The 15,497-nt window shown below is 40.8% G+C and overlaps 1 protein-coding gene across 1 annotated transcript in view; it reads left to right on the top strand.

Moving 5' to 3' along the window:
* The first annotated feature begins 6,352 nt into the window (after positions 1–6,352).
* Positions 6,353–15,497, top strand: part of tph2 (tryptophan hydroxylase 2 (tryptophan 5-monooxygenase)) — a 94,970-nt gene continuing 85,825 nt past the window's right edge. The window contains exon 1 of the mRNA XM_034175755.1: positions 6,353–6,608. Coding sequence (XP_034031646.1) covers positions 6,450–6,608 — 159 coding nt within the window. The 5' untranslated portion in view covers positions 6,353–6,449. The remainder of the gene's footprint in view (positions 6,609–15,497) is intronic.

The raw sequence follows: 15,497 nt of genomic DNA, 5'->3' as shown, positions 1-15,497 counted from the left end.
ACATTTTTTTCTTTTTTTAAACCAAAAGCACAAAATCCTTGTTTTCAAACATTTCTGTCTGCGTGGACTCGGACAGAGCAGACCCTCCCTCAGCCAATATTCTTCCATATTTCTCTGACATCTAATCTGATTCAGTGCTATATATGTACAACCCCAATTCCAATGAAGTTGGGACATTGTGTAAAATGTAAATAAAAACAGAATACAATGATTTGCAAATCCTCTTCAACCTAAATTCAATTGAATACACCACAAAGACAAGATATTTAATGTTCAAACTGATAAACTTTATTGTTTTTGTGCAAATATTTGCTTATTTTGAAATGATGCCTGCAACATGTTTCAAAAAAGTTGGTAAGGGGCAACAAAAGACCAGGAAAGTCGATGAATGCTCAAAGAACACCTAATAGGAAACAGGTGAGTGTCATGATTGGGTATAAAAAGGAGCATCCCCAAAAGGCTCAGATGTTCACAAGCGAGGGCAAGGATCACCACTTTATAAACAACTGCGTGGAAAAATAGTGCAACAGTTTAAGAACAATGTTTCTCAACGTTCAGTTGCAAGGAATTTAGGGATTCCATCATCTACAGTCCATAATATAATCAGAAGATTCAAAGAATCTGGAGAATTTTCTACACCTAAGCGGCAAGGCCGAAAACCAACATTGAATGCCCGTGACCTTCTATCCCTCAGGTGGCATTGCATTAAAAACCAGCATCATTGTGTAAAGGATCTTACCGTGTGGGCTCAGGAACACTTCAGAAAACCACTGTCAGTTAACACGGTTCGTCGCTACATCTACAAGTGCAAGTTAAAACTCTACCATGTAAAGTGAAAGCCATACATCAACAACATCCAGAAATGCCGCGGTCTTCTCTGGGCCCAAGCTCATTTGAAATGGACAGACGCAAAGTGGAAAAGTGTGCTGTGGTCTGTTGAGTCCACATTTCAAATTGTTTTTGGAAATCATGGATGTCATGTCCTACAGACAAAAGAGGAAAAAGACCATCCAGATTGTTACCAGCGCAACATTCAAAAGCCAGCATCTGTGATGGTATGGGGGTGTGTTAGTGCCCATGGCATGGGCAACTTACACATCTGCAATGGCACCATCAATGTTGAAAGGTACATCCAGGTTTTGGAGCAACATATGATGCCATCCAAGCAACGTCTTTTTCAGGGACGTCCCTGCTTATTTCAGCAAGACAATGCCAAGCCACATTCTGCACGTGTTACAACAGTGTGGGTTTGTAGTAAAAGAGTGCGAGTACTAGACTGGCCTGCCTGCAGTCCAGACCTGTCGCCCACTGAAAATGTGTTGCACATTATGAAGCGCAAAATACGACAACAGAGACCCTGGACTGTTGAACAACTGAAGTCGTACATCAAGCAAGAATGGGAAAGAATTCCACCTACAAAACTTCAACAATTAGTGTCCTCAGTTCCCAAAGGCTTATTGAGTGTTGTTAGAAGGAAAGGTGATGTAACACAGTGGTAAACATACCACTGTCCCAGCTTTTTTGAAATGTGTTGTAGGCATCCATTTCAAAATGAGCAAATATTTGCACAAAACAATAAAGTTTATCAGTTTGAACATTAAATATCTTGTCTTTGTCGTGTATTCAATTGAATATACAGTAGTGTTCAGAATAATAGCAGTGCTATGTGACTACAAAGATTAATCCAGGTTTTGAGTATATTTCTTATTGTTTCATGGGAAACAAGGCACCAGTAGATTCAGTAGATTCTCACAAATCCAACAAGACCAAGCATTCATGATATGCACACTCTTAAGGCTATGAAATTGGGCTATTAGTAAAAAAAAAGTAGAAAAGGGGGTGTTCACAATAATAGTAGCATCTGCTGTTGATGCTACAAACTCAAAACTATTATGTTCAAACTGCTTTTTTAGCAATCCTGTGAATCACTAAACTAGTATTTAGTTGTATAACCACAGTTTTTCATGATTTCTTCACATCTGTGAGGCATTAATTTTGTTGGTTTGGAACCAAGATTTTGCTCATTTACTAGTGTGGTTGGGGTCATTGTCTTGTTGAAACACCCATTTCAAGGGCATGTCCTGTTCAGCATAAGGCAACATGACCTCTTCAAGTATTTTGACATATCCAAACTGAACCATGATACCTGGTATGCGATATATAGGCCCAACACCATAGTAGGAGAAACATACCCATATCATGATGCTTGCACCACCATGCTTCACTGTCTTCACTGTGAACTGTGGCTTGAATTCAGAGTTTGGGGTCATCTCACAAACTGTCTGTGGCCCTTGGACCCAAAAAGAACAATTTTGTTCTCATCAGTCCACAAAATATTCCTTCATTTCTCTTTAGGCCAGTTGATGTGTTCTTTGACAAATTGTAATCTCTTCTGCACATGTCTTTTATTTAACAGAGGGACTTTGTGGGGGATTCTTGCAAATAAATTAGCTTCACACAAGCGTCTTCTAACTGTCACAGCACTTACAGGTAACTCCAGACTGTCTTTGATCATCCTGGAGCTGATCAATGGGTGAGACTTTGCCATTCTGGTTATTCTTCTATCCATTTTGATGGTTGTTTTCCATTTTCTTCCACGCGTCTCTGTTTTTTTTTTGTCCATTTTAAAGCATTGGAGATCATTGTAGATGAACAGCCTATAATTTTTTGCACCTGCGTATAGGTTTTCCCCTCTCCAATCAATATTTTATTCAAACTACGCTGTTCTTCTGAACGATGTCTTGAACGTCCCATTTTCCTCAGGCTTTCAAAGAGAAAAGCATGTTCAACAGGTGCTGGCTTCATCCTTAAATAGGGGACACCTGATTCACACCTGTTTATTCCACAAAATTGATGAACTCACTGACTGAATCCCACACTACTATTATTGTGAACACCCCCTTTTCTACCTTTTTTACTAATAGCCCAATTTCATAACCTTAAGAGTGTGCATATCATGAATGCTTGGTCTTGTTGGATTTGTGAGAATCTATTGAATCTACTGGTACCTTGTTTCCCATGTAACAATAAGAAATATACTCAAAACCTGGATTAATCTTTTTAGTCACATAGCACTACTATTATTCTGAACACTACAGTAGGTTGAACAGGATTTACAAATCATTGTATTCTGTTTTTATTTACATTTCACACCCCATGTCCCAACTTCATTGGAATTGGGGTTGTATATAATTGTCCTGCATTATAACTCCACACGTTCTTCTCAGCCTTCTTATTTCTCAGCCAACATCTTCTCCTGCACTCCTTCACTGCCCACGTCTCAGTCCCCATGTACCTCAGTGCTGGTTTATAAACCTGCACATCAAATATCAGATTCAAAAGTGTTAAAATTCTGATGTTAATGAAAAAAATAACAGTATTATTTCAGCTTCATTGGGACATTTATTATGGTGCAATTTGTCTTGTATGACACCCAGTTATGCAAGTAGCTGCCATCAAACCAGATCGCGTCAACAGTCATACAGTCATCAATCTTCCATGGGTCTGACAAGTAAACCTAAATTGCACAGATATTTCTAACTTGTCATAAGTGTATGTAAACACTGTATTTTCAGCAGATTGGTGGTACTCTGTGCTTATTAGTGTATATGGTGGCTTGAACTTGTGACACGAGAGTCGTAGGTTCAATTCTCTGAATATACTGTACCTAAAAATCTAAGTGGGATGGTGAAAGAACAGCATTTGTCTCCTTATTAGCATTACTAAGGTGCCTTGACACGATGTTCTTAATGCCCAAGTTTACGCCGGTGTGCGTGGTGTATACGGTGCATCCAGAAAGTATTCACAGCACTTCACTTTTTCAACGTTTTATGTTACAGCCTTATTCCAAAATGGAGTAAATTAATTTTATTCCCTCAAAATTCTACACGCAATACCTCATAACAACAATGCAATTTTTTTTGATGATATTTTTGCAACTTTATTAAAAATTTAAGAAATCACATGTACATAATTCAGAGCCTTTGCCATGAAGCTCAAAATTGAGCTCCGGTGCCTCCTGTTTCCACTAATCATCCTTGAGACGTTTCAACAGCTTATTTGGAGTCCACCTGGGGTAAATTCAGTTGATTGGACAAGCATGAAGTCAAATGAATTGTCTGTAGGCCTCAGAGACAGGACTGTCTCGAGGCACAAATTTGGGGAAGAGTACAAAAACATTTCTGCTGCTTTGAAGATCCCAATGAGCACAGTTCTGTAAAGTTCGGATCCACATGGACTCTTCCTAGAAATGAGCAATTGTCGGAACTGAGCAACTGGGGAGAAGGGCCTTAGTCAGGGAGGTGACCAAGAACCTGATGGTCACACTGTCAGAGTTCCAACATTCCTCTGTAGAGAGAGGAAAACCTTCCAGAAGGACAACCCATCAATTAGGCCCATATGGTAGAGTGACCAGGCAGAAGCCACTCTTCAGTAAAAAGTACAAGTCAGTCCACCTGGAGTTTGCCAAAAGACACCTGAGGGACTTTCAAACCATGAGAAACAAAATTCTTTGGTCTGATGAGACAAAGACTGAACTATTTGGTGTGAATGCCAGGAACTATCCCTACAGTGAAGCGTGGTGGCTTCATCATGCTGTGAGGATGTTTTTCAGCAGCAGGAACTGGGAGACTAGTCAGGATTGAGGGAAAGATGAATGCAACAATGTACAGAGACATCCTGGATGAAAACCTGCTCCAGAGTGCTCTTGATCACAGACTGGGGAGACGGTTCATCTTTCAGCAGGACAATAACACTAGCAAGATATCAAAGGAGTGGCTTCAGGACAACTGCGACTGTCCTTGAGTGGCCCAGCCAGAGCCCAGACCTGAATCTGACTGAACGTCTCTGGAGACATCTGAAAATGGCTGTGCACCGAAGCTCCCCATCCAGCATGATGGAGCTTGAGAGGTGCTGCAAAGAGGAATGGACAGAACTGCCCAAAGATAGGCGCACCAAGCTTGTGGTGTCATATTCAAGAAGACTTGAGGCTGTAATTGCTGCCAAAGGGGCATCAACAAAGTATTGAGCAAAGAGTGTGAATACTTATGTACAAGCGATTCCTTGTTTTTTTGTTGTTGTTGTTGTTCTTAATAAATTTGCAATAATAATGATAATAAAACAACTTTTTTACATGTTGTCTTTATGTGGTGTTGTGGGTAGAAGTTTGAGGGGAAAAAAATGAATTTTCTCCATTTTGGAATGAGGCGGTAACATAAAAAAACGCACTGTAAATACGTCCAGGTTAGTTTAGTTAGAGTTGTACTTTCTGATTTATCTGCTTGCTTAAGCTCAGTGTTGTGTTTTTCGCTGTCATTGCTTGAGAATTTATCATGCTGTATTGTTTCATGTAAATATATCTCAGATGTGTTAAGGTTCTAAAAGTGATGTATGTACATGCTTGGAAAAAATACGAGTGAAACAAAACCAGCTGAAACTTTTATTTCTACCACAATTTTAAAAGCAGATACAACCACATCCACAGCCTGCTCATTGGAAGGTGATTTAAATTTAAATTTAAGTACTTAAAAATACCAAAAAGAGAGTTCATTTTTAACACTTTACACCAGTGTTAAAAATATGCAAGACCTAAAAAGTTTTTTTTTATTCTGTCACACATGCAAAACTAAAATGCAGAATGACAGAGTCCTCTTCCAGCTCACAGCTGAGGTCAGTTAATGTCGTCGCTGTCACTCATTGGTGGACAGATGCATCAGTGTTGACTCTTTCCTTGTCCGTGTCCAGCTCTTTGTGTCCTCGCCTTCCAGGTCGAGAGCACTTGGCTAAGAAGTCACATGACCACAGTTTAGTGTTGCTGGCTGTGATTAATTGTTGCTCCATCTGGGTTTTTGAATTTGGATCAAGTTCTTGTCAGATTTCAAATCAGTTTGTATATTTTGTTCCACAAATTTGACCAAAGGGCACAATACATTTTGCAGTGTTAAATTGACACTGTGGTAAATGCATATGGATTTATTTCAAATAGTGTTAAATCTCTTGTTGTGTGAATAAACTCTAATTTTACTTGCTGATGTGAGTGTGGTGTCTGGTATTTTAGTATTTTTTTTATTACAAAGTTCTCCACACTGTTTTCATGCCAAGATTCTCAGTGACATTGTACCCGTCAGTGGGCACCGTGACGACCACAGACACGCCCTTTCTGGATGAGGGCAAAAATTAAATGACTCTTATGTCAGATGAGGTTGCTGAGGGCTTGTCAGTGGAAGATGTGATGTCTCCTGATGCTCGTGTGTCTCATGTGAACATGCACACCCCCCCCCGCCTCCCTCTGTTTTCACAGACAGGCCCTCCCCTCACCAGATCACTATTTAAACAGAGGCTGACCCGGCATCTGGCCGGCACACACCAAACATTCAGCCGTTCACCGTGTGAGGAAGCCATCAGAGTGGAGCAGGCTGGATCCCTGGTACTCCTACACCCACTGGTTCCCCATGGCCTCAGCCCATGTGATGAAGGAGCCTCTGGAACCCGTGCCCAAGATGCAGCCTGCCATGATGATGTTCTCCAGCAAGTACTGGAGCAAGCGTGGGCTCTCCCTGGACTCGGCCATGTTTGACCACCAGCAGCAGCGGCACACCGGAGGCCGCATGGTGAGGTCACCTCCTTCTCCTTCTTTGTGTTGTCAGTTCTGGTTTTTCCATTTTCTTGAGCTGTTTTCACTGCAAATCTAAGTAAGTTGGCAGAACTAAAAAACAAACAAAAAACAGTTAACTGATTTTTTTTTTAAGTTTTTTTTTAAGTTGATCTACTACTTGAAGTTTTGAAGTGTTACATTTATCATTTGATTGCAACTAAATTAAAAATGCTGACTAAATAAACTTCTGTTTTGGTTGTTTTAATTCCCAGGACTCATGTTAATAGAACTGAACACTTTAAAACACAAAACCCACAAAATTCAAGGACATACTATGTTTCTTTAGTCCGTGGAATTCAGCATATGCACCATCTGAGGAGACCAAAAGAAAGGGAACAAGAGCAATCGAAGATTTCTGACATCCACCAAAGGTTTAACAAGGACTCAAAATCTATATATAGAAAAGGCAATCTGTGTATGTATGTATGTAGCACAGTTTGTGTTCAGGGTGAACTGCCATAGTAATTAAGCAATCAACACCAAACTTGTTACAGTGACTGGGGGCACCAAGGGGGAGGTCCCTGAGGCCCTTAGTTTGAAAGCAAATGTGCGGGAACACACACACACACACACACACACACACACACACACACACACACACACACACACACACACACACACACACACACACACACACACACACACACACACACACACACACACAGTCCGCCTTATATATGTGATCACAACCCGCTCTCTGGGACCCTTATTTTCGCAGTTCACATGGTACTCAGGTCAGCTAGCAGCATCTCACTTTACTTACTACACAGTAGCTGCTGACTAGGGTGCATTACAATCCGAACGGGCCAACACGCACCACGTTAAGGAGCATATTTTTTCAATTAAAATGTACCTGCATTGCAGTGATATGACACACTATCAGCTTTTATCATCATTCACTTGAGTCTCATGAATGTTACAAATTGCTCTATGAAAATTAATGACAACAACATACACCCATTACCCGTACATTGAACGGGTAACTCGGCTAGTAAAAGATATGTGATTCACGTCATGACCCAGACTTTACCCAGATCTGGATTCCACAACACAATGCAGTAATTGTATACTGATCCAGAATCTATCTGTGGTGTAAATTTGGTGAGAATATCCATCCATCCATCTTCTACCGCTTAATCCAATTAAGGGTCACGGGGGGCTGGAGCCTATCCCAGCAGTCATAGAGCGCAAGGCGGGGTACACCCAGGACAGGACGCTAGTCTGTCGCAGGGCCACAAATAGACAAACAAACACAGACACACCCACACACACACCTACGGACAATTTTAAAGATTCCAATCCACCTAACCCGCATGTCTTTGGATGAGGGAGGAAACCGGAGCACCCGGAGGAAACCCACGCAAACACGGGGAGAACATGCAAACTCCACACAGAAAGGCCACGGGAATCGAACCCACAACCTTCTCGCTGTGAGGCAACCAGTGCTAACCACTAAGCCACCGTGCTGCCCTTTGGTGAGAATATGTGAAATATTATTATTATTATTATTTAGACATAATCCTTCAAAGCCTATAAAGTGAAATCTTGATCCAGATCACCTCCAAGGTTTAATGGAGTCTACTATGGCCTAATATCTATCTGTTGTGAAAATATGGTCAAAATTTGTGCAGTAGTTTTGACGTAATCCTGCTAAAAGACAGACAAATAAATAGCCGCCAATGATTTTATTAAGTTCTTAGCGGATGTAATAACGTAATGAAGACTCATATTAAAAGTCAGTATTTCAATCTTGAAGGTGATTTCAGACATTGTGGCACCTCAAAGGTAACCAAGGGGCCAGTGAGCAGAGCGTCTGTCCTGTGGGGGCCACAGCGGGAAAAGACGTCCAGAACTGACGAGACATGAATAAAATCAGCAACCAAAACAAAACTTTGTTCCTCCTCCATCATTTAGAATGGTACAGTTTACGTCTTGTTAGTTCTAGATCAGGTTTCAACATTTATACTCTTAATTAATATTTTAAGTTCTAAAATGTAATTTTTAAAGAAGTGTAAAATGCCTTCATAATGTGTGAGAATTGACATTCATTAAAAATTGAATAAAAAAAAATTAAAAATCAAGATTCATAAAACTTTATTGTCTGTCATGCAGTAGAAGAAATTCTTCATTGATGCACATTATAGTAAGGAGAAGTACTATTTATGTGGTTTAATCTAGTTTGAAGTTGGTTAAATTGTTGAAATTAGTCTTGCTTTCAAAAAAGAGGTTAAAAACAGACAAAATCAGTTTATCTCAAATAAGAGAGACAAGGACCAAATCATCTGACAAACAGGAGCAAGTCAAAATGTGGGATTTAATTAATTAACAGCACAGTGACTTAGTGGTTAAAACTGATACCTCACAGCAAGTGGGTCGTGGGATCGCATCCCACGCTTTGTGTGGAGTTTGTGTGCTCTCCCCGTGTCTTTGTGGGTTTCTGCCCACAATCAAAAACATGCTTATTTAGGGTCTGTTCCTTTCTCTGACCAAGGTGATGTCTCTCTACATCTGGAGTTGGTCCCCGAGCGCCCGACTGTGGCTGCTCACTGCTCCTGGTGGTTGGATTGCATCTCACTGTAATTAACTGCAGAGGATGAATTTAGCTGTATGCAGAATGACAATAAAGGCTCTTCTTCTAATTGTCAAATAGTTTACAATTCTTTCTTAGTTAATCATAGAAAAATGGATGGAAACTAACTACAGCAAAGACTTTGTATCAAGCTGCTGGAAGTTAATTTGCAGTTCTGATTAGTTTGGTTTGTCAACTGAAAAATCAAGTGATGTGAAAACTGACTGATCATTCAGGTTATTTATGTTGGCTGTTACTACGGCCAGTTAAAGGAATACTGTAGTGCAAAAACAACATGTACAAAGATGTGGTCTCTGAAAAACTGAGACACTTTATTTTCTTTTACAAACTAAATGATAACAATAACCAGCAGATTAACTCAGGCTGAACTCATTTGTTGCCACCCTGCAATACTTGCAATGTTTAACTAACAATTCTGAACTGTACAATGTGAACTAAGTCTTAAGCATTAAGTACATGTTCATTTTATTCTGCTGCCAGAAATAAAGCTTTGAGGAAAGCAAATGTTATACAAAATGTTTCATAATTTTCACCTTAGATATCAGGTATTTACTTCATTCAGTCATTCATAGTTACCTCCACCAGTGATGTTTTCACCCCTGTTTGTTTGTTTGTTTGTGATCAGCCTGTAATCAACAGTTTTTCAGACATCATTATGACATTTTTACAGAGGATTTATATCCTGATATGCAAGAACTGACTCAATTTTCAAGGTCAAATGTCATAGTCAGGAAAAATCCCTATCCTTTAACATTGAATGAATTTAAAAAAAAATTATAACTAAAAAAAAAGATGAAATTTCTTTCGTATTTGATTATGACAAAGTTTGATCCAAAGTTTTTTCCAAGGTAAAAATTTGTGGAATTGGAAACTAGTGTTGTCAGAGGTTTGCGCTCTACAAGTGCAGTGCTCTAGTTACGAGTATAATGCATCTACTTTTTTTTTTTTTTAAATCTCTGTCTACAAATGTTTGGTGGCTTGAATTTGACTTTTGGAAACGTTTGAACTGGTTTGATCAAAGAATACTGATTCACCATATAGAAGAGTTTTCTGAGATTGTGATGAAACACTGAGAACAAAGAACAAAACATCTTATTCATTGTCAGAAAATGTTTCAACAACTATTCTGACAATTGATGATGAGTTCAACTCATTTATCAAGACATGCTGAGCACAAATCTAATTTCTATACTGGACTGGTCAATGCCCAGCTGGGTTGACGGAAAAAATACTGGTAGTCAGAGGAGGGAAACCCACCCAGGCTTCATTAAGTCTGACCACTTACTGTTCCATACACCCGCTAAACCAATTGATTCTAATTAGTGCAGCTCTTCAGGCAGGTAGATGAGCTAGTCAGTGACATCACCAGTTTTAGGTGCACATGTAGAAATAATACATGCTAAGACTTTTGCTCACTGAAACTGGGGTCTCTTAACTCTACCGTTACCTCTCCTGTTGTCCAGCAGGCTGCTGGCAGAAACTATGCTACTGTTGCATGAAGAAGAACAGCCAGAGAGCATAACGTGTCTGGAGGCAGCAGGAGTGCAACAAACATAGATGTAGGGGAGTAAGAGTTAGAACCTTGAACACTGGCTGTATGAAGGGAGAGAATTAGCCGATATGAAAGAGAGAAGAAAGGTAGACATACTGGGCATGATTTTCTAAAAGTTTGCATGTATAAAAATGTCCATAAAGACCATTGCAAGACGTGCATGCTGAATTACTAACAGAGCGCAAAGAGGACTGCATCTGTCAAAAGGACAAAATCACCAATTACCAATTTAGCACAGTCGCCTTTATGAATATGCCATTTGAGGGTTATCCACCAGAATGTGCAAAATTGTGGGAGTAAATGTACGAGGTCTATTAGAAAAGTATCCGACCTTATTATTTTTTTCTAAAACCATATGGATTTGAATCACGTGTGATTGCGTCAGACAAGCTTGAACCCTCGTGCGCATGCGTGAGTTTTTCCACGCCTGTCGGTTGCATCATTCGCCTGTGAGCAGGCTTTGAGTGAGGAGTGGTCCAGCCCCCTCGTCGGATTTTCATTGCCAGGAAATGGCGGAATGATTTGGGCTTTTTTTCCATCAGAATTTTTTCAGAAACTGTTAGAGACTGGCAGCTGGAAACCATTAGAAAAATTTATCTGGCTTTCGTTGAAAATGTTACAGGCTTGGTAGAGAATAAGGAGTGTTACTGTCGTTTTAAGGACGGCCCCCAGCGGCTGTGGGGCGCGCCGTGCTCTGAAGCCACCATCACCAAGCTGAACGACCATTTCATTTCTAAACGGATGGCTGTCTGGATCCGTGACCATCGTGTGCCATTTCTCTGGTTATCACAAGAGCTGGACATCAACCATTTTCTGGCAGATTTCACTTTTAACAAGAGATTTTGTCATGGAAAGCCAAGCAGAGGCTTTGCGCGTCACGATGGATTCGCTACTGGAGCGAGACAAAACCTCCTCCGTTTTGGTCTCACAGGACGGCTTTGAGATGGCGTTCAGACAGCTGTCGGTGGTTTTTCCATCGAGTGATTATCCGAGAAATTGTGGATGTGCCTGGACATGCCAGAACATGTCCCGTGAGGCTTCATCACGGCATGCTGTGCGCCATGCGGCACTGCCGCGATGCGCGAAGCCTCCGCTCCTCTTTCCATGACAAAAACTCCTGTAAAAGTGGAATGTGCCGTTCATTTCCAAACTGGATGCTGTGTTTTATCTGTAACGTCGTCTGACTAGCACAGGAATTGTGAAACGACGTGGACATCAGCACTTTTTCGGCACATTGAGACAGACGTGTGGAGGAATTCTGCGCGTCGCGGCAGTGCCGCATGGCGCAAAGCAACGCCGTGATGAAGCCTAATGGGACATGTTCTGGCATGTCCAGGCACATCCACAATTTCTCGGATAATCACTCGATGGAAAAACCACCGACAGCTGGAGTGCGGCGCGCCCCACAGCCGCTGGGGGCCGTCCTTAAAGCGACAGTAACACTCCTTATTCTCTACCAAGCCCGTAACATTTTCAACGAAAGCCAGATAAATTTTTCTAATGGTTTCCAGCTGCCAGTCTCTAACAGTTTCTGAAAAAATTCTGATGGAAAAAAAGCCCAAAATAATTCCGCCATTTCCTGGCAATGAAAATCCGACGAGGGGGCTGGACCACTCCTCACTCAAAGCCTGCTCACAGGCGAATGACGCAACTGACAGGTGTGGAAAAACTCACGCACGCGCAAGCTTGTCTGACGCAATCACACGTGATTCAAATCCATATGGTTTTTGAAAAAAATAATAAGGTTGGATACTTTTCTAATAGACCTCGTAAATAAATTAGGTTTATCAGGCTCAGGAACCAGAGGAGGCTGGACACAAATGCAAGACTCAGGTGATCAGAAATGTTTAGTCGGGTCACAGGCAGGATTTGGTACACAAGCAGGTAGTCAATAATCAGCAACAGTAACAGATACATCAAGGCAGGGCGAGGTCCAGAGAATGGGCAGGAGGTCAAAAAACACGGCAGGCAATCAGAACAAGGATACAAAAACTAGGAAGGAAGGCTAGAAGCGAAGGCGGTAAAGCACAACAATCTGGCATGGAGAGCAGGCACAGCCGAACTAAAATAGAGGGGTGATTAACACAAATCAAACTCAGGTGTGGGGACGATCAGGGGAACGGTGTGACACACAAAGGGAACAGACACACCCCAAACCAATGCCCACACCCAAGGCAAGAGAGTGCAGTCCATGAAACAAACCAGAAAACAAATCCACACAAGTACAGAACATAAAAAAATAAAAAATATGCCACCAAACAATCCCCAAGGTTTGCATATGCAACATGATTTATCAAGGTCAACAAGAAATTTAGCAGGTGCTGATAGCATCTGTATTTTGCAAATTTGATACAGTGAGGAAAATAATTATTTGAACACCCTGCAATTTTGCAAGTTCTCCCACTTAGAAATCATGGAGGGGTCTGAAATTTTCATCTTAGGTGCATGTCCACTGTGAGAGACATAATAAAAAAAAAAAAACAAAAACAAAAATCCAGAAATCACAATGTATGATTTTTTTAAATAATTTATTTGTATGTTACTGCTGCACATAAGTATTTGAACACCTGTGAAAATCAATGTTAATATTTGTTACAGTAGCCTTTGTTTGCAGTTACAGAGGTCAAATGTTTCTTGTAGTTTTTCACCAGGTTTGCACACACTGCAGCAGGGATTTTGGTCCACTCCTCCATACAGATCTTCTCAAAATATTTCAGGTTTGTAGTTTCCGCTCCCTCCAAAGATTTTCTATTGAGTTCAGGTCTGTAGACTGGCCAGGCCACTCCAGGACCTTGAAATGCTTCTTACGGAGCCCCTCCTTAGTTGCCCTGGCTGTGTGTTTGGGGTCATTGTCATTCTGGAAGACCCAGCCATGACCCATCTTCAATGCTCTTACTGAGGGAAGGAGGTTGTTTGCCAAAATCTCACAATACATGACCCCATCCATCCTCCCTTCAATATGGTGCAGTCATCCTGTCCCCTTTGCAGAAGAGCACCCCCAGAGTATGATGTTTCCACCACCATGCTTCACGGTTGGGATGGTTTTCTTGGGGTTGTTCACATCCTGTAAACAGCGTAAGTGGAGTTGATTCCAAAAAGCTCTATTCTGGTCTCATCTGACCACATGACCTTCTCCCATGCCTCCTCTGGATCATCCAGGTGGTCACTGGTGAACTTCAAACGGGCCTGGACATGTGCTGGCTTGAGCAGGGGGACCTTGCTGCCCTGCAGGATTTTAAACCATGACAGCATCATGTGTTACTAATGTAATCTTTGTGACTGTGGTCCCAGCTCTCGTCAGGTCATTGACCAGGTCCTCCTGTGTAGTTCTGAGCTTTCTCAGAATCATCCTTACCCCACAAAGTGAGATCTTGCATGGAATCCCAGACCGAGGGAAATTGACAGTCATCTTGTGTTTCTTCCACTTTCTAATAAATAATCATAACAGTTGTTGTCTTCTACCAAGCTGCTTGCCTGTTGTCCTGTAGTCCATCCCAGCCTTGTGCAGGTCTACAGTTTTGTCCCTGGTGTCCTTAGACAGCTCTTTGGCCTTGGCTATGGTCGACAGGTTGTAGTGTGATTGATTGAGTGTGTGAACAGGTGTCTTTTATACATTTAACAAGTTCAAACAGGTGCAATTAATACAGGCAAAGAGTTCAGAATAAGAGGGCTTCTTAAAGAAAAATTAACAGGTCTGTGAGAACCAGAATTCTTGCTGGTTGGTAGGTGTTCAAATACTTATTTGCAGCAGTAACATACAAATAAATTATTTAAAAAAATCATACATTGTGATTCCCGGATTTTTTTTTTTTTTTTTAGATTATGTCTCTCACAGTGGACATGCACCTAAAATGAAAATTTCAGACCCCTCCATAATTTCTAAGTGGGAGAACTTGCAAAATCGCAGGGTGTTCAAATACTTATTTTCCTCACTGTACCTCAAGTTATTGTGCCTGATAGACAGAGGCTCCACAGAATTATTTAACTTTATTTTAACTTTATTTCCTGATTGTTACTTTAAGAACTAGAAGCACTCAGACAGTGCAAACCTCCGCCAAGGCCATGGGGTCACTGACGCCATAACATCTACATGCTGTGGAATCATTGAACCTAAAAAAGTCTAACGATGTTTGCTCAGTAGTAAAAAAAGTTTCATCTGCTGTGACTGGATAGCATGTATCCTTAGCTCTTGGCATCACAGTTTATTGCAACTTGCACCTTTCCCAGAAGCTACTGTCATCTGAGCACTGATATTGATATTGCATGTGCTTATAGACAAAAACAAGAGACAAAATTCAGTTTATTATTCAACTAAACTGCAAATATAAGAATTTTTTAACATTTATGAAACACTTCTCTAAACAAGGCCATAGGGTCACTGACCCTAAAGAGATTCCCTCCTTGGCACAGTGATCTATTTCTTTTTGTCTCTTTCTCTAAAATTGTATATAAGAATCATTAGATTATTAATATATAAACAAAAATAAATTTAAGAAATATTACAATTTGAAAACAAATGCACCCGAACGTGATGACAGCTGCAACTGCTTAATGCTAACTTTTAACATTGAAAATGCCAGAGACATGCTAACGCGTTAGCATCGGGATCCGGATCATGATCCGGATCACCACTAAAATTTAATCACTTGTTCCTCTTGTCATTTCCAACCATTCCACAAAATTTCATCATAATCTGTTCAAAA

This window comes from Thalassophryne amazonica, chromosome 8, assembly GCF_902500255.1.
Source record: "Thalassophryne amazonica chromosome 8, fThaAma1.1, whole genome shotgun sequence".
Taxonomy (NCBI): domain Eukaryota; kingdom Metazoa; phylum Chordata; class Actinopteri; order Batrachoidiformes; family Batrachoididae; genus Thalassophryne; species Thalassophryne amazonica.
The sequence above is the reverse complement of the archived record's forward strand: the minus strand, read 5'-3'. Positions and strand labels throughout refer to the sequence as shown.